The sequence below is a fragment of the Hevea brasiliensis genome, chromosome 4, assembly GCF_030052815.1.
Source record: "Hevea brasiliensis isolate MT/VB/25A 57/8 chromosome 4, ASM3005281v1, whole genome shotgun sequence".
Taxonomy (NCBI): domain Eukaryota; kingdom Viridiplantae; phylum Streptophyta; class Magnoliopsida; order Malpighiales; family Euphorbiaceae; genus Hevea; species Hevea brasiliensis.
The window spans coordinates 86,160,526-86,180,725 of record NC_079496.1 but is presented as its reverse complement, the minus strand read 5'-3'; the positions used below and the strand labels follow the sequence as shown (position 1 = coordinate 86,180,725).

Sequence of the window (20,200 nt, the reverse complement as noted above, 5' to 3'; positions counted from 1 at the left end):
AAATCAACTACCCACAACATCCACTTAAAGTTTAATGAAGAAAGGGAGAGGAAATGAGCACTTACTTAATTTGAAGCTTGTTAAAAACTCATCAAAACCCTTCCTTCTTACTGCCAATCTCTTTACGAAGTTGTGTAGGCAAGCTTTAATGAAGAAGTTGAGGTGAAATGAGGGCTTGAATGGAGGTGTATGGTGGTTGTTCATGTTTCGGCCATGGAGTTTCCATGGAGTTCCATTCGGCCATTGTTTTGAGAGGTTGAAGATGAATTCATCTTCTGTCCCAAATGGCTTTTACATCTGTCCACTTAAAGGTTTATTTAATCCCATAGTGCTCCACTAATCATCCTAAGCATTATAATAATCAACTTTAGTTAATTTTAATTACATCCCTTAGATTTCCTTCATTTATTCTATGTAATTGACTTCTAATTTTTATGGCATTTCCTAAGTGCAATATCATTTATTTTTAATAGATATTTAGGTCAAAAGGCAACTCGGGCTGTCAATTGACCACAATGCCCCTATTCAGGTTGCATTCCCAATTTTTCGGTAACACCGAGTTTTGTCGTTTTCTCGATTTCTCGTTTTTCTTTGTACTAATTAATTAATTTTTCTTTGATATTTCTAATGATATTTATACTTCAATAGATGTTTATTTAAGTCTAAAAAATATTTTTCAGGGTTCCCCGCAGTCCAGGGCTAGTCAACGGTCCTCACCGTAACTTCTCGGTGCGGTCACCCATAGCTACAGTTTTTGGCTCATTTAACTTGGTTACATTTCATTGCTATTATTTTTCCTTTATTTTTTTTTGTATTTTCCTTTCTTATATTTCATTATTTTATGTCTCTTCACTAACATTTAGATGTAGTTCTAGGCATCTTAGCTGTCCGGATAGACACTGGTCACCGGAATAGTAGAACGCACTACCGAATATAGGGGTGTTACAATTTTGCACCTAGAGTTGACTTTTGACCTAAATGTCCATAAAAATGAATGATATTAAAATTTTAAAAATCCCATGAAAACATGAAACTATATGTAATTTAATTAAAGAAAAATGAGGGGAATTATTTAAAATCTTAAAATTTAATTATTATAATTAATAAATTAATGTTAGTGGGGGTATATAAAGGCATAAGTAGACAAAATCCATCCACTAACTCATCTTCTTCATTTCATTCTCTCTTGGTCGAAATCTTGTTCTCTCATTTCCTCCACGAATGTTCTTCATGCAAGCTCTAAATCCTTCCATTCTCACCCTAATCCTCAGAAGTTCCTTCATTAAAGTTAGTCCTCACACCTTGGGAAGTCTATAGGCAGCAAAAGAAAGGAGAAATCTTGAAGTTTTACAAGCTTGAGAAATTCTTGATTAAAGGTTAGTGCATAATTTCTCTTCCTTTCTTAGTTACATCTTGAATTGAAGTTGAATTGAGTTGATATGCTAAGAAAATTTAAGAAAATGATGAGGAATGGTGAACCCTAGAATTCAGCAGCCTTGAGAAGCATGGGATATTGATAATTTCATGCATGTAAAAGGTGATTTGTGACGTTGATGAATGAGTTATATGTTGAGGGATGAAGTTCATGCATTAGAAATTTGATTGAATATGTATTATTGACCTTGACAATTTGAATTACGGTTTTGAACTAATTATTGGAGACTTTGTGTAATTTGCTAGAATTTGATTGTATTGAGATGAATTGATGATGTTAGAAGTGCCATGAATGCCAAATTGTAGTTCAGGAGTTGGAGGAATGAAATTGGAATTGTAAATTTCTTTGTAGGTTGAGAATTGTTGAATCTAGTTTGTGTTTTGAGCCATAACCGAAATTGTGTTGCTCCAATTGGTATGAGGCTAATTGGAGATGAAACTAGACCTAAAATGCTCCATTTTTTATGCAAAAAGCATACCCAAATTCTATCCATAAAGTGACCTAACTGTTGCCCCAATTTGGCTGACCATATAAGGAACCCAGAAAATTGACCAAATGAATAGTTTGATCATAACTCCCACTAGACAGGTCCAAATGACCTGAATTTTATACCATTGGAAAGCTTAAACATAGGGTTTCAACTTTCATGAAGACCACAGAGCCCAGAAATGCCTTAAACCAAACTAAATTATTGGCCTAAGTTAGGTCATAAAACTATCCAGAACCATACTGCCCAGAAAATGCTAGAATTAGGCTTACTTAACCAGTTTTGGCAAAGAGGCCATAACTTGGTCTACAAAAATCCAAATGCAATGAAATAGTAGAAAAATGTCCACAAGACATCAATCTACAATAATGGTATTTTGACCAAAACCCAGAAATCAAGGGAACTAGGTCAATTGGCTAGATCAATTTAGTATGCAAATTTTAGAAATTGCCTAAGTGACCATTTGACTCTAAAACAGTCTTTTAGTCATATCTCTCACTAGGAAACTCTAATTGGGATGAGCCATATTGTTATGGTAACCTGAGAAATAGAGCTCCAGCTTTATTTTAGACACTATTCTCAAATTATAAATGTAAGAATCCCAAAAGTTGAGCCAAAGCTACGGACCTAAACTAGGATCCTATTGGTATAGGGTACTTGAGTCCAGGCTAGTGATTTGGCTATAAGTAATTCTACAAGACTTGAAAAATTGCAATCCAAAATTTTAAGTGACCATAAGATATAGGGCAACAAACTCTATGCAGAATACTAAGCCTAAAAGTGACTGCAACATGTCCATTTAAATTGGTAAAGTGTAACTCTAAAATCTTCCTAGTTAAGGAGCCAGAATTAGGAAATGAACCAGTTATGGTTAATTGACCATAACTTAAGTTTCAGAAATCCAAATGACATGATTTAAAAAGGGAAAACAAGATAAGACATAGAAGAACAACTTCCATGAAGGAAGTATGGCCAAACAGTGGCCACAAAGTGATCAAATTGGTAGGTAAAGTTAAGACATGAAAACTGAACCTAAAGAAAGGTTCACAAGACAAACTATTTTATGAAAGGGTTTTAACCCTAATATGTTGCTAAACACTGAATTACATGAAATAGATATGTGAGATCCACTTTCCCACTACAAAGTGAGATGAAATTTCTAATAAGTAATTATTAATGCTTAATTGTCCAAAATAAACATAGGCTTATATGTATAGTTTGGATTGATTGGTATACCAATTAGGGACTACAGATAGCAGTATTGCCTATATGAATAATCATTGACCGATAAAATATATCTGATATGATTGTTCTACAGGCTTTATGCCTGTCCGTTGGCCATTGTGCCTAATTTTATTTTTGGCTTTAAAAGCCTGGCCACTGGCCTTATGCCTGACATGATAGATGTATATTGGATAGACATACGGCTGTCTAACTAGTATACTCCCGTGTATCCAGCCTTATAGTCTATTATAGGTTACTTGGGTATTAATATGATTTTAAAAGACTGAGAATGAAACAAATGAATAGATAAGATACTGATAATTAATTTATTTTTAAAGTGCAATAAAAAGTGCAATAAAAATACAGTTGACGTAGAGTTATGAAATTCCGCCTAGAATTATTAATTTTAATTACTCATTTATTTTTCTTTAAAGTTATGCACCATTAAGCAATTTACTTAGTGCGTTAGTTTTTCTTCGCGTAGGTACTGGAGACCAGACACAAATACAGCAGCAGCCGCAGCTGTAACACCCCTATATGCATAGTCTTGTGCATTTCACTGTTTCGATGACTGGTGTCTGTCTAGACAATTAATAGGATTAGAACCACATTTAAGTCACTTAGAAAAATCCTGAATAAAAATTAATAGTGATTACCAAAAGGTAAAATACAAATAAGAAAAAAAAAGTATAAAAGATTAAATGAGCCGGGGGTCACAGCGATGGGTGACCGTACCGAGAAGTGACTGCGAGGCAATTGTAGCCCTAATTTCGTACAGGGCATTGTGACACTGCAGTCCTAAGAATTATTGTGAAGCTAGTGGAAATGAGAAAATTACAGAACAGAGTTGAGAAGTAGGTCAAATAATTAGATCAGAGTTCCGAAAGAAATACAGTATTATTGGTAAACTGGATTAGATCGGTGAGGGGCAAATTGGTCAATTCACTCTTAGAGGTGACTCATAGCCTAATTGTCCAATTTCTTTTGCTCTCACGTTACCCATCAGACCATACTACTCCTCTTCTTCTTTTTCCTCTCCTATTGCTCTTTTTCTTCTTCCTCTTAAATTTTTGCAGTCTGCCATTTCATCGTAGTCTACCATTTCGCACGAAAGCCCAAATCACTCACCAAATGACAAGAAAGCCACTCAACCCTATAGAGAGGAGACCAAGTCGATGAGCTACTTTGCTCTTGATGCAACCTGTGGCCATGCAAACCATCCCTAGCCATCATCGCATCACATCGTGGTATAAGCTGAGTATCTGGGGATGAACATCCATTTATTGGCTTAAAATTTAATCAATTGATTAATGGGTTTATGTAACTTTATTGATTTTCTTGTGGATTTTGTTCGTATATATGTTTATAGATTTTTTATGGATGGTTGATTCTGATTGAGGAACAATTTTTGGTTCTATGACTTTTAATTTTTGGCTCTGTGTTTTTTGTTGGATTTTATTTTTTTATTTTTGTACTTTTTATTTTTTGCCTTTTCCAACTCTCTGCATTACAAATTCAAATGAGTTTGAATTTGATTGAAGCTTTTTGTATTTGGAGCTTTATTTAGGCGTTGGATCCCATGGACGTAACTTGTAAACATTGAAGATTTTTAATTGGATTGAGTTAATCTACTTTGGAATATGGGAATGAGAATTCTCTCTTCTTTGTTGTGTTTGCTATATTTTTGGCTTTCATCAGCATGGTTGAGAAACTGCGTTAGGGTTGGGTATATAGATATGCTCCAGCCATGTGAAACCATAAATGGCTGAACAAAAATTGAGATTAGAAGAAGAGCCGATCTTCCAAACCAATTTGCTTCAATTCTTTTATAATTTGGTTCAGTTTAATTTTATTTTTTTAGTGAAGTTCAGTTTTTTACTTTTTTTCATTTCAGATGAATGCTCACATTAGATAAAAGTGAGGTGTTAAAATATGTTTTCAGCCAAAATAAATTTCTAATTCTATTATATTTAAAATGACTTAATATTCAATTAATATTTAATTTCAACGGTATACTTTGTTAAATTTGTTTTAGTGTTATTTTAACCTTTAAACTAAATTATCACAAAGTTTCCATTTAAACTCAAAATGGTCCTGCCCCTTTGTTGAGCAGCACACACCATCAACAAGAAACATTTAAAATATTTAAAATATTATTTTTATACTTCATACATTTAATTAAAATTGAAAAATTATAATTATAAAAATGTCATTTTTATTTTTTTATATAATTAATTAAAAAAATATAATTAATTAACATTAAAATGATATAAAAAAAACGCGCACTAATGTAATGCGTGATTTCAATTGCTTCATTTTTAGATTAAATTGAATTTAAATAAATTTTTTTACTCTAATTTAGTTTAAAAATTAAAAATAAGTTAAATTGAACGCTGTATCAAGGCAAAACCATTCAAATCTAATCCAGATGAATCTGCTTTTATCGTTTATTTTTTATGTTTTGTTTCTCAAAGTCAAAGCTAAATGCTTTCATTCTCACTACACAAATTGGTGGTATCAACACCACCATTAACCAACTACTGGAATTTGCATCCGCGCTCTCCAAGAAATGGCTCCTTTGCTTTCCCTGATGTTAGTAAATGTAGTGGAAGTGATCCCAATACAACATTTACTTTTCCTTTAATTACATCACCTCTCTCAAAACACAAGACTTGCTCAAATGTTCACTCTCTCCTGCCGGCTTTTTCCTCGGATTCTATCCAACAAGAAGCGGAAGAAGAAGATGAAGAATATCATGTGCTGACGGCAGTGAGAAGCAAGCATAATGACATCATAATCGTGGACACGCCTAAAGCCAGGATGTTGCTCCTTGATTCTACTCGTAAGTTTCTAATTTAGACCCTTTTGCTTTTCTTATCTTATTCAATCTTTTTTTGTATCGGTTCACACTTCCTTCTTCCTCCTATCTCTAATTTTGGTAAAAAAAGGCATTACTTTGCTTATATATGCTAATTATATTGCAGATAATGTTCATAGCATTCTTAATAAGGGTCAGAAATGGACTGGGTCGTATTGGGTATGTAAAATTTCTTCTTGTTTTCATTTTTAATTCTCGTTAGCATTTACTTTCTTTTTCTCATGTTTCTCTCTTTTCTTGTTATGCTTAGTGTCCTGATGTTTCTTGGAGATAACCCCCATCCATACAATTCCTCTATGTTGACATGGTTTTTGAGTGCAGTTTTGCTATCCCAATTGACAAAAACATTCTATAATAGTGAAGTTAATTGAGATCGGGTTAAAGACTTCTGTGTATTGGTTTTTCAGTTTTTCAAAAAATTCCGAAAACATACCTAGTTTTCTAGGTTCTCATTAAATTGGAATAGTGGAAATTAAAAAGGGTTTGTAGCAGTGGCTTGTAGGAGTCCTTGCAAAGGACTCTAATATCATTCTTCTAAAAGATGCTTATCCTTTTCTCAAACTTTCTCTATAAGTGCATAATGTTGCTTGAACATTTCTTTGCCATATCAGCTGCTAAATGAGTGGTAAATTTGGATGGATTAGTAACCTAGTTGCTGTCCAATTGACATAACACTGAAAAAAAAATACTAATGACTAACCAAATTACCCTGTGATTGCCATTACTTTGTCATCCCCATTTGTGTAAAAGGAAGGTTATGTTAGAGATTATATATCAATAGAGCTCTCCTCATGGATGACATTTTAAATATATGCCAAGGAGCAAATGTATGATTTATGCTGTGCCATCTGCTGTTGAAATCAAACATTTTCAAACTATTTCACTGCTTCTTGCTCCTTTTTCCCTTCTTCATGCAGGATGAATTTGCTAGTCTACCAGCTGTCATACCAAAAGGTCCTATTGCAATCTTGGGCCTGGTATTTCGCTTCATCTTGCTATAGTTTTGAGGTCTTCTTGAATTTATGATACAATTATAAACAAACCAAACAAATGAGCTCATGCAATTGAAATCTTTAATTATCTAGGGTGGTGGTACTGCTGCACATTTGATGCTTGACTTGTGGCCTTCATTACAGCTTGAAGGCTGGGAGATTGATCCAGTTGTAAGAGACATTAAATATCATTCTCTGACAAATCATTATTTAACTTTTGGATAGCTTTTTTTCTTTCATCATGATTTGCTGTGTTCCCGGTTAAGAATAAAGTTAACATTTTCCCTTAGTTCTCTCAGACTATTTGTTACCTTGCTCACAAACGTCTTGTTAGCTTTGGAAATTTGGTAGCCACAGAGGCCAATGCTGAAAAATCAGTAGTTAATGCATGCTTTAGCAGCAATGCAAGGTTACACTTCCTCAAATTCTGCTTGATTTATTTGGTCAAGCAGAACTAGTTTCCATCAACTTTTTCCCCTATGTTGCAAAAAATTTCCTCCAGATTATTTTCAGCAACACAACTGTTAGTTGTCTTTCAATCATATAATGACTTCTTTCTTATGAAAGCTCTGCATGATTTGTACATTTCAGTTGATTGATAAAGCAAGACAATATTTTGGGCTATCTGATCTTGAGAAGCATAATATGGCTGGTGGCATATTGGATATTCATATTGGGGATGCCCTTCGCCCCTCAGAAAATGATTCTGGAAGATATGCTGGTGAGTGGTCCATATGGTTTCATGTAGGAATGCCCTCTCCATTCATGTTTATAGAGGTTCTTATTTTTTTCAAAGATCATATGTGAAAGTAAACTTTCCTTCAGGCAAACTGCTCTTGGGAGTACCTAAGGGCAGGATTTGGGGGTGGGGCTGAGCTAACTGTAAGAGAATCAACTAATTAAGGAGGGTAAGAAAAATCCGGCATCAAATTTCAGACCTGGATTGCCGTATCTTCTGTTGAAGTTAGTTAGCCACTTAGCCTTTCAAAATGCTTAAACTAAATTCATTAAAAAAAGTTCGCTCTTTCCTCCCGTTTATCTATGTTTAATTTTATAAAAAAAATACATAAACTAATTGAAATTTCACAATTCTAGCATATGACTGGCTTGAATCATGGCAATCAGGAAGAGAGATGACGTGTCAATAAAATGAAAGAAAAAAAATGCAAAATGCTCCTCCAACTAATGTTCTTCCTCCGTTAAAACGATTACAAAACTCTACAACAAAATTCAGCCTTGTTTTTTCACTAGTCCCCCATTCTCCATCATCACTTGAAAACAACATCCTAATTCTAGCCCTCTGTAGTCTCTTCCCTGTCTTCTTCTTCATCTTCCCCAGCCACCAACTCTATCTCTCTTCTCTTTTTGTCTTCCTCTTGCATGGCCACCAGCCATTTAGTAAACACTGCCAACAAAAGCTGCTATTGCTCGATCCCAACACAAAACCCGGTCACAATTTTAATTTTTAAGAATCTAAACACAAACAAAATAAAAATTGAAGAAACTTAACTGATTGCAAAGGTAATTCCTCTATTCCTGAAGTCTAATTGTCAAAATGAAGATCCCATCAAACTTCTGAATATTAAATGGATGGTTGCAATTTCTGCAGACAATAGTATTTGCATATGTAAACAAAAATAGAAAAATGAAAATAGAAGAGGCAAGTTAAACCCATAAATCAAATAAGGTAAAAAAAAAAGAGCTAATCACCTTAAGATTAGCGTACAGCCATACGACCGGCTATATTATATGGTAGTGAGTGTTGGGCACTGAAAGAGTCGTATGCGTCTAAGATAAGAGTTGCAGAGATGAGAATGTTAAGGTGGATGAGTGGCCATACTAAACTAGATAAAGTCCGTAATGAGAGTATTACAGAGAAGGTAGGAGTGTTGCCAATTGAAGATAAGTTAAGAGAAGGGAGATTGAGGTGGTTTGGTCATGTGAAGCGTAGACATACGGAGGCTCCAGTTAGATAAGTAGAGCACATTAGGTTAGAGGATAGAAAGAAAAAAAGGGGTAGACCTAAATTGACTTGGAGGAGAGTAGTACAACATAATCTAGAAGTATTACACATTTCTGAGGATTTAACCTAAAATCGTTTAGAGTGGAGAAAGTGAATCCATATAGCCGACCCCAAATTTTTGGGATAAAGGCTTAGTTGAGTTGAGTTGAGTTGTGTTAGGGTCTCATTAGTAAGTGCTACAAGATCTCATACATTGGAACCTGTGGTTATGGACCCGAATCGATTAGTATGGAACATATTATTTTCCAAGTGAAATCCCCTAGTATATGAAAGAGTAAAACGGTTCTTTCATTATTGTGGAATAAGAAGCCTTCATATCTTAATGCATGTATTTAATTTATTTGGTGCTATTAGAGCGAGATCCACTTTTTGGAGAATATCAGTCAAAGCAATAATAAGAATATTTCTTGTGAAAAATCTTTCACAATCCCTGGAGAGATAGTTCACTAATAGTCTAAGGAATAAGTAATTCGACTCATTCACATCCAGATCATGAATGTGTGGAATTCATATTATGCAAGGAGATATTGCTTTTGCTAATTCAAATTGAAGGGTGATATAAAATCGGTTTATTTTCGGCATCATATTCATAGTTTGCACATTCATCCTAGCTAGAAACTCTAGCTTCGTATCAAAGTCATGGTTGATATCTGTAGAAATCTTAAATCTATTTTTCATTCATTTTAATTGAGTATACATAGGTATTTATATACAGAGTTCCTCTACACTAATTAGGAGACCTAACTCAATAGGAATTCTTATATGACTAGGTAAGCTCATTATATAAGACTCTACAAGGTTTACTCAAAATACTCCCTCTCATGTTGGAGTATAAATGTTAATCATGCCCAAGTTGTTACAAATGCAGTCAACCCAAGCTCTATTCAGAGCCTTTATAAAAATATCTTCTAATTGCTTTCTAGTTTTGACATGTCTTGTTAAGATGATTTTCTAGTGAATTTTTTTCACGATCAAAGTGACAATCAATTTCAATATGCGCAGTCCGTTCATGAAACACAAAATTCGATGCAATATAGAGAGAAGCTTGATTATCACACCATAGTTGTGCTGGCAAAGAAGTTTTAAGGCTAATTTCATTTAATAACTAAAGTATCCACATGATCTCACATACTGATGAAGGAGCGGAAGCATGAAAATTGTTAGATTAGAACATTGAATTCAAAAATTTTCTTCTAGGATCTCATGCATCATGCAATATTCATTATGTACTTAATTGATTTCGATGTTCAATTGCATATTAAAACATTTTTAATATGTATTAGGATCTACATTTGTCATTTAAGATTTTTGAATTAACAAATTAATTCATTAGAGCCCTAGATTAATACAAGAGTATGTGCACTAACATTTTGATGCACTGTAGATGCGATTGGTACCTTTGGGAAGCACCTAGAACCCCAAATGTTGTCCCTCTAGCTTGTCCACACCAAGATCACCAATGACAGCCCCTAAACTAGCTTCTCAAGCTTTGCCAACCAATTAGAAATTAGGGATTTGCCTTTAGAGAGGTTGTAGATGTATATAGGACACTAGAAACAATTTCTATCAATTTTAATTCAAGAGAATATGGGCAATTCTCTTTGAATTGATGAGAGAAGAAGAACAAGAAGAGAGGAGAGCTTTTGGGTGGCGGCACCTCTTTAGAAAAATCAGAATGTATTTCTTATTCTTTCATTCTTTCCCTTTTATAATTAGGTTATCACTTAAAACCCTTGCCTCATGTCATCACCTGATTGCATCTTAATTTTAATTGACCTAATCACATTAAGCCAACTGTCAAAGCTAGATTTAATTTTGACTTTGATCATCTTGCATGATAGGAAGACAAATGACAAACCAGATGCCACATGTCACCCTATGAAATGACCAAATTACCCTTGTGTTGTAATTTTGAGTTCTCAACCCAAAATAATTATTTCTCCTCTTCTAATCAATTTATATCAAATATAAATTAATTAATTAATCTCTATTAATTAATTTCTCATAATTAAATTCATATTTAAACATTTTAAATATAAATTTAACTTAAACTATACATCTAATAACCTAAATTTGGTTTCAAGCCATGCTAGGGACTTTGCAATCTAATTGCAAACTAAACCTATTTAATTAATCAATTTTTAACTAATTAATTAAATCACATTTAACTTGGTGATTACTTCTGTGTGTGTGTGACTCACTAGGTTCATCATTAATTGGCAATGAGATATGATATTAACTCTTAATATCATCAGAACTTTTTCTTACCATAAATAATTTCTCTAAATCATTTTAAGCATCTCATAGACTATGGTTAACAACTAGCATAGCATGCTATGGCCACCAAATCAGTAATAAGGAATACCTTAAATGAATCTATAATCATATGTTACCATGCACTAGAATCTCTCTGTTACAAAATCCCAATTCGAGCTGGAGTCATGGTTTATGTCAAACCCCATTTGTTATGAATATTATGTTCTCTTTTAATTTCAATTCTTGATTAAAAAGATTTTCTTATCAGAAATTCTTTTCTGATTAAATCTGTCTGTCCTGGCCAGAAACTTGAAATATCAAGAACAATTAAGTGAACATAGGATTTTATCCCTATTTACTTAGGATAACAGATTTCATCTTTATTAACACCTATCTCCATATATAATTAGTAGGAGCCAACACATGCCCATATACCCATACATAGTACAAGTATGAATCAAACTCAAACCACCTATATACAAGATAACTGTGTTATCTCAGGTCTAAAGATTATATGCACTGATATGATTTATGACAATGCATTGACAAGAGTAAACTCCATGTGCTTGTCATAAGTATCGCTGGTTCGGCCTGCTTATTATGCATAAGTGCCTATCATGTTTGTTATATGGCATGAGACTCACCATTCCATCTTATTTACATCTCATATAAATGAAAAAACATGATTACAATCTTTCTGGATAAGTCATGTCCTTATTGTGAAGTATCCTTGATTGTGAATTAATTTATGATATTTTGTACTAGAATTACTGTCACTCATATTCTTAACAACTTAAGAATAGAGTTTCTAATAAAATATCAATGGACTTTTTCTATTACACATAAATATGTTATGTAAACAGAAAAGTGAAAATGCCTTTTTATTAATAAAACATGTACAAGATACATACTGAATGTTATGCTCTAGGGTATACTACTAACAATTTTTCACTAGCACTAGAGCCATTCATTACAATATCTTAGACCCATCTTCTCAAGATGTCGGTCTAGCTGAGCTTGTGACATAGTCTTAGTAAATGGATCAGCTGGATTTTCAGCTGATGCTATTTTCTGCATGGCTACATCACCTTGCCCAACTATCTCTCTGATAATGTGGTAGCGCCTTTCTATGTGTTTGGATTTCTGGTGAGACCGGGGTTCCTTAGCTTGTATGACTGCTCCATTGTTGTCACAGTGGAGTGGAACTGCTGACTCAATGGAAGGAACTACTGCAAGTTCTGTCACAAACTTCTTTATCCAAACAGCTTCCTTTGCAGCATCTGATGCAGTAATATACTCAGCCTCTGTAGTGGAATCTGCAGTCATACTCTGTTTGCAAATCTTCTAACTGATTGCACCTCCATTACAAATGAACACATACCCAGAGGTAGACTTTCTATCATCGATATCTGATTGGAAATCAGAATCAGTATAACTATCCAATTGTAAGTCATCACCTCCATAAATCAAGAATAAATCCTTAATTCTTCTCAAGTACTTAAGGATATTTTTGACAGCTATCCAATGTTCCAAACCTGAATTGGATTGAAACCTGCTAGTCAAACTAATAGCATATGTGATATCCAGCTTAGCACACAACATTGCATACATCAAACTTTCAATAGCTGAAGTATATGGAATTCTGGCCATTTTATCTCTTTCTTCAGGTGTCTTTGGAGACATCTCTTTAGAAAGTTGGATACCATGTCTCACTGGTAACAATCCTCTCTTGGAATCAAGCATGTTAAACCTCTTTAACACCTTTTCCAAGTATAGACTTTGGGATAAACTAATTTTTGCTCTATCTCTATAAATGCGAATCCCAAGAATATAGGTTGTCTCCCCTAAGTCTTTCATGGAGAATGTATTTGACAACCATACCTTTACAGTTGTCAACATACCTATGTCATTACCCATAACAAAATGTCATCCACATATAAGACAAGGAATGTGATAGCACTATCAATAACATTCTTATATACACATGGCTCATCCTCATTTTTGATAAAACTAAATGACTTAATGGCTTCATCAAAACGGATGTTCTAACTCCTCGAAGCTTGTTTCAACTTATAAATGGATCGCTTTAGCTTTGCATACCTTGGAACCATTTTAGGATTCAAAACTCCTAGGTTGTTCCATGAAAATGTTTTCTTTAATGTATCCATTGAGAAAAGCTGTTTTGACATCCATCTGCCAAATCTCATAATCATAGTATGCAGCTATTCCTAATAGAATCCTAATTAATTTAAGCATGGCAACAGGCGAAAAAGTCTCCTCATAGTCGATTCCTTGCCTTTGGTGAAATCCTTTCGCTACTAGCCTTGCTTTATGGGTCTCTACCTTTCCATCAGAACCAATTTTCTTCTTGAAAACCCATTTATTTCCTATAGGTACAATACCTTCAGGTGCTTCAACAAGATCTTAAACTTGATTCTTATACATGAAATCAATTTCGAATTTCATATCATCAATCCATTTTGAAGAGTCTATATCTGATATAGCTTTTTCATAGGTAAGTGGATCATCCCCATGATCTACTTCTTCATAAGTAAACAACTCTTGTTCTTCTTCATGAAGGAAACCATATCTCACTGGTGGGTGAGATATCCTGGTTGATCTGTGAGGAATAGATGTAGATGTTTCATCAATAGGTGTAGGTTGACTAGATGGATCTATATTCATCTGATCTGTGGGTTGGTCAGAATTCTCCAATTCTAACTCTATTTGTCTTCCTTTGCCTCCTTCTTGAACAAACTGTTATTCAAGAAATGTGGCATCTCTACTTACCACAACCTTTTGTGATGTAGGCAAATAAAAATAATATCCAAAGCTCTCTTTTGGATATCCAACAAATCAACCTTTTTCTGATCTGGTTTCTAATTTATCAGTGTTTAGCCTTTTGATATAAGCTGGACAACCCCAAATCTTAACATGCTTAAGACTTGGTTTTCTTTCACGCTATATCTCATGAGGTGTGGAAGATATTGATTTTAATGGAATCCTATTCAGAATATGCAAAGCTGATTCTAATGCAAATCCCCAAAAGGAGATTGGCATATCAGTATAGCTCATCATACTACGTACCATATCTAATAGGGTACGATTTCTCCTTTCAGATATACCATTCAGCTGTGGTGTTCCTGGAGGAGTCAGCTGGGAAATAATGCCATGCTCTTTCAAGTATTCATCAAATTCAGTACTCAAGTATTCACCCCCATGATCTGATCGAAGAGCTTTAATACTTTTTCCTATTTGATTTTCTACTTCAAATTTAAATTCTTTGAACTTTTCAAAGCATTCATGTTTGTAGTTCATCAAATACAAATACCAAAACCTTGATTTATTATCAGTAAAGGTAATAAAGTAATGAAAACCACCTCTAGCCATTTCTTTAAATGGACCACATACATCACTATGTATTAGCTCCAAAATATTTTTAGCTCTTAGTCCTTGTCCAACAAAGGGTGATCTAGTCATTTTGCCTTGAAGGCAGGATTCACAAGTTGGAGTAGGTTCAGAACCCAATGATGATAAAATCTCCATTTTCTCCAGTTTTGCAATCCTATCTTCTGCAACATGACCTAATCTTAAGTGTCAAATTTATTTTGAACTTGAGTTGATTTTCACCATGGCATTGCATTCTTTTAGATTGCTTGCATTCATTCTGTGTTTATCATTATTATCCAAATAATAAAGACTATGATGCATATAATCTGAGCCAACATATTTATTTCTAAAATAAATATTGCAAACATCATCTGTGAACTGAAATTCATAGCCATTTATAGTCAAACTAGATATAGAAATGATATTCTTTGTAGAAAGAGATGATTCTTATTGATTTCAATTAATCTTTACATGGGTATATATATACAATTGATTCCTATAATTGTGTTCTACTAATTAGGAAGAAATCCTAAATAAGAAATCCTAAATAGGAATACAGAATACAAAATATACAGAAAAATAATATAGTGATTGACTTTCCATAACATAGTGATTGACTTTCCATAACACTCCCCCTCAAGTTGGAGCATAGATGTTAATCATGCCCAACTTGTTATAAATGTAGTCAATCCTAGCTCCATTCAGAGCTTTTGTGAAAATATCTCCTAACTGCTCTCTAGTTTTGATGTGTCCTGTTGAGATGATCTATTGTTGAATCTTTTCACGAATAAAGTGACAATCAATCTCAATATGTTTGGTTCGCTCATGAAACACCGGATTAGAAGCAATATGAAGAGCAGCTTGATTATCACACCACAATTTCACAGGCAGGGAGGTCTTAAAACCTATCTCATCTAGTAATTGAAGTATCCACATTACCTCACATACTGATTGTGCCATCGCTCTGTATTCGGATTCAGCACTAGATCGAGAAACTATACTCTGCTTCTTGCTTCTCCAAGACACCAAATTTCCTCCAATAAAAACGCAATATCCAGTAATTGACCTCCTGTCAACCTTAGATCCAGCCCAGTCGGCATCTGAAAAACATTCAACATTCAAATGCCCATGATTACTATATAGCAAACCTCTTCCTGGAGCGCCCTTCAGATAACACAAGATTTGTTCCAAGGCTTCCCAATGAGCAACAGTTAGGGAAGACATAAACTGACTTACCACACTAACGGCATAAGCAATGTCAGGACAAGTGACTGTAAGGTAGTTCAATTTTCCTACCAATCTCCTGTATCTCTCTGGATCTTCAAACAACTCACTATCCTCGCTACTTGATTGTAAAGTTAGAATCATTGGTGCGCTACAAGGCTTAGCACCTAATTTTCCTGTCTCTGTCAATAGATCGAGGACATATTTTCTTCGAGACAAGAAAATACCCTTCTTACTTCTCATAACTTCGATACCCAAGAAATACTTTAACAATCCCAAGTCTTTGGCCTGAAACTGAGTTTGGAGGAAGGTTTTAAGAGATGAAATACCTGCAGAGTCACTCCCAGTGATGACAATGTCATCCACATAGACTACCAAGAGAATTAGACCAGCCTCAGATTGCCTATAAAATACTGAGTGATCACACTTACTCTTTTGCATACCAAATTCTGCATCGCTTCACTGAATCTCCCAAACCATGCCCTAGGACTTTGTTTCAAGCCATAAAGAAACTTTCGAAGCCTACAAACTTTACCCAACTCCCCCTGAGCAACAAACCCAGGTGGTTACTCCATATACACCTCCTCCTGAAGATCACCATGAAGGAAAGCATTCTTAATATCCAATTGCTGCAGGGGCCAATCATATGTAGCTGCTAAAGAGATAAACAAGCGAATAGAAGTAAGTTTAGCTACAGGAGAAAAAGTATCAGAGTAATCAACCCCATATGTCTGAGCATATCCTTTTGCTACAAGGCGTGCTTTTAACCTAGCCACGTAACCATCAGATTTACTCATCAGATATACCCATTTACAACCAATAGCTTTCTTACCAGTGGGTAAAGGCAATAGTTCCCATGTACCATTAGCATCTAAAGCCTCCATTTCCTCTTTCATAGCATCACACCAGCCAGGATGAGACAGTGCCTCATTAATAGTATTAGGGATAGTGACAGAGTCTAAAGAAGTAACAAAACACCGAGAACAAGAAGACAATTGATTATAAGAAACAAAAGAAGAGATAGGGTAAGTACATGAACGTTTACCTTTACGAAGAGCAATGGGTAAGTCTAGATCAGAATCATGATCAGTATGAGGTACAGAATCTCCCAACGAAGTAGCTGGTGGAGGATCTGAGTCAGGAATCTCCAATCTCCTGGAATAAACATGAACAACGGGAGGTCGAGTAGGTCTAGAGACAGAAGGAACAGGCTGTGGGAGAGTACTAGACATTGGTTGGACAGTATATATTAAGAGATCATCCTCCTACCCCTGACTCTTATACACAGATGATGGAGGAAAAAATGGAGTGGACTAAAAAAATGTGACATCTGCAGAAACAAAATAACGATTAAGAGTAGGAGAGAAACAACGGTACCCTTTTTGGAGCCGGGAGTACCCAAGGAAGACACATTTGAGATTTTGGATCCAATTTAGTAACCTGTGGACGAACATCACGCACAAAACAGGTACAACAAAAAATACGGGGTTCAATAGGGAACAAAGATTTTGTAGGAAACAAAGTAGTATAAGGAATATCCCCATTAAGGACAGAAGACGGCATACGATTGATCAAAAAACATGCCGTGGAAACTGCATCCGCCCAAAAGTGTTTAGGTACTTTCATCTGAAAAAGAAGAGCATGAGTTACCTCAAGAAGATGACGATTTTTTCTTTCGGCCACGCCATTTTGGGATGGGGTATCCACACAGGAAGACTGATGAAGAATGCTATTTTGTGTCATATAAGGCTGAAATTGTGCTGAAAAGTATTCTTTGGCATTGTCACTTTCTTAATATGCGCACAGAAATATTAAATTGAGTTTTGATTTCATTACAAAAGGCACAAAAGATAGAAAATAACTCAGAACGATTTTTCATTAAATATAACCAGGTAACACGAGAGTAATCATCAACAAAAGTAACAAAATAACGAAATCCAGTTTTAGATGTAACAAAACAAGGACCCCAAACATCAGAATGAACTACCTCAAAAGGAGATGAAGCCTGTTTATTGACTCTAAACACAGAAGACAAACGATGATGTTTTGCAAACTGACACGATTCACATTCTAGTACTGATAAAGACTGAAATTGAGGACACAGCTTCTTCATGGTAGACAAAGAAGGATGACCCAATCTACAATGAGCTTCAAGAGGTGTTAAGGTACTGGAGCAAACAAGCGACCGCGGTACATAATTTTTCAGAATGTAGAGACCACCTGACTCGCGTCCTCTACCAATAATCTGCTTCGTCGTAAGATCCTGAAACAAACACTGGTCAAGAAAAAAGGAAACAGAACAATTTAAGGTACGAGTAAGTTTACTAACAGAAAGTAGATTAAAAGAGAATTTTGGTAGACACAAAACAGAAGACAAAGAAATTGACGAAGTCGTGTTCGTAGTTCCAGAACCCATGACACAAGAAGTAGAACCATCAGCTAAAGTAACAGTAGAGGAAGTGAGATTAGACTGAAAAACAGATAGAAGACTAGAATTACCTGTCATGTGATGCATCGTGCAGAATCAATAACCCATTTGGATGAAGAAGACACAAGGCATGTAGTAGATTTACCTGACTCAGCGATCGCAGTGACAGGGGAACTGGTAGGCTTTAGAGATGCCTGATATTGGAAAAATTGTGCAAAATCCTCTGCAGATACCAAAATAGTTTTCTCAGAGGAAGATACTGTAGAATTCTCTGCTACTATATTTGCCATCTGTGATCGCTGATTTTTTCTCTGAAGTTGCAGACAATTATATTTTGTATGGCCAGGCTCATGGCAATAATAACAAATGACTCCTCTTGAGTCCTGATTAGAACTAGCCTCTCCATTACGATTACTTACATTTGCTGTAATTCCTCTTCTACTTCCTCTTCTATTACCCTGTTGTCCATTTGGATTACGGCTAATAAGAGCACTACTGACAGGTTGTGAAGATTGAGTACTCTCTGTACGAAGGACCCGTGTGAACGTTTCATGCAAAGAGGAAATCTCAGTACTGGAGAGAATATGAGATTTAGTAGTCTCATACTCTGAAGGAAGGCCTGCAAGAAAACTCATAATAGCCAGTTGCTCCCGTTGGGCCTGCTGAACTTTCACATTGGGACTAAAAGGCAACAATACATTAAGTTCCTCATATACCCGTTTAAAATCCATAAAATAAGCCGTGAGAGACTTATCCTCTTTCTCAGCACGGTAGAATGCCTTACAAACATCATAAATACGGGAGATATTCCCTTTACGAATCTGAGAAAATCTAAGTAATCCATCAATTCCTTAACAAATTCACAGTGATTAATTAAACTAATTATCTCACTATGAATCGAGTTCCGAAGCTGCAAAAACAATCGAGCATTCTCCCTTAGCCAAGTTTGTCGTGTATCATCAGTGGGTGGATCTTTAGTAAGGTGATCATCCTTATCAATGCTACGCAAATAGACCCTAACAGTCTTATTCCACTCCAGGTAATTCGAACCATTAAGTTTGTGTTCCGTGATCTTAGTCATCACCGGAATCACATCAGAAATAATATTCTTATTGTCTGCCATTTGTTGAGACAAAGAAAACTAACCGAAACGCTAATCCAAAGTGCTTATAGCAGCAAAATAACCCAAAATCACAAATCAAGCAAATACCGAAATAGGATCTGAGAGCCAAACCTCAGAAGTCCTTTAATGGTTTCTTTGGATCGCAACAAAGACACGGTGGTGGAATGAGGGGGTTGAGACGACGCCGGCAATGTTGATCGGAGTTGAAACGGCCGGTCGGCGACCAAGGTCTCTCCTGAGCTGGGTAGTGAGAACAAATAGTCAGCCTAGATTGATGATTTGCTCTGATACCATGTAGAAAGAGATGATTCTTATTGATTTCAATTAATCTGTACATGGGTATATATATACAATTGATTCCTATAATTGTGTTCTACTAATTAGGAAGAAATCCTAAATAGGAATACAGAATACAAAATATACAGAAAAATAATATAGTAATTGACTTTCCATAACATAGTGATTGACTTTCCATAACATTCTTAAAGTATCAGGTATATATAAAATATTATTCAAACACAAAATATGTCCAGACAGTAAAAAGATTTAAATCCTATGGCTAAAGCTTCAACAGTTGAGCCATCGCCAATCCGGAGTCTAACATCTCGAGAACGTAAGCTGCTACTGTTTGCTAGTTCCTGCATATCATAAGAAATGTGAGAATTGGTACCAGTATCTAAAATCCAAGCTGTAGATAAACTATGAGCATCATCAACATCTAAATAACAAGATATAGACAT

General features: G+C 35.1%; 1 protein-coding gene across 4 annotated transcripts in view; it reads left to right on the top strand.

Moving 5' to 3' along the window:
- Window positions 1-5,559: 5,559 nt before the first annotated feature.
- Window positions 5,560-20,200, top strand: part of LOC110656125 (uncharacterized) — a 95,521-nt gene continuing 80,880 nt past the window's right edge. Inside the window, exons 1-5 of one of the 4 annotated variants that reach the window (XM_058145722.1) lie at window positions 5,560-5,988; window positions 6,131-6,183; window positions 6,942-7,001; window positions 7,110-7,187; window positions 7,608-7,737. In XM_058145722.1, the coding sequence (XP_058001705.1) occupies window positions 5,631-5,988; window positions 6,131-6,183; window positions 6,942-7,001; window positions 7,110-7,187; window positions 7,608-7,737 (679 nt within the window). In that variant the 5' untranslated portion in view covers window positions 5,560-5,630. The remainder of the gene's footprint in view (window positions 5,989-6,130; window positions 6,184-6,941; window positions 7,002-7,109; window positions 7,188-7,607; window positions 7,738-20,200) is intronic. The other 3 variants (XM_021812730.2, XM_021812727.2, XM_021812728.2) reach the window with 3 other exon arrangements.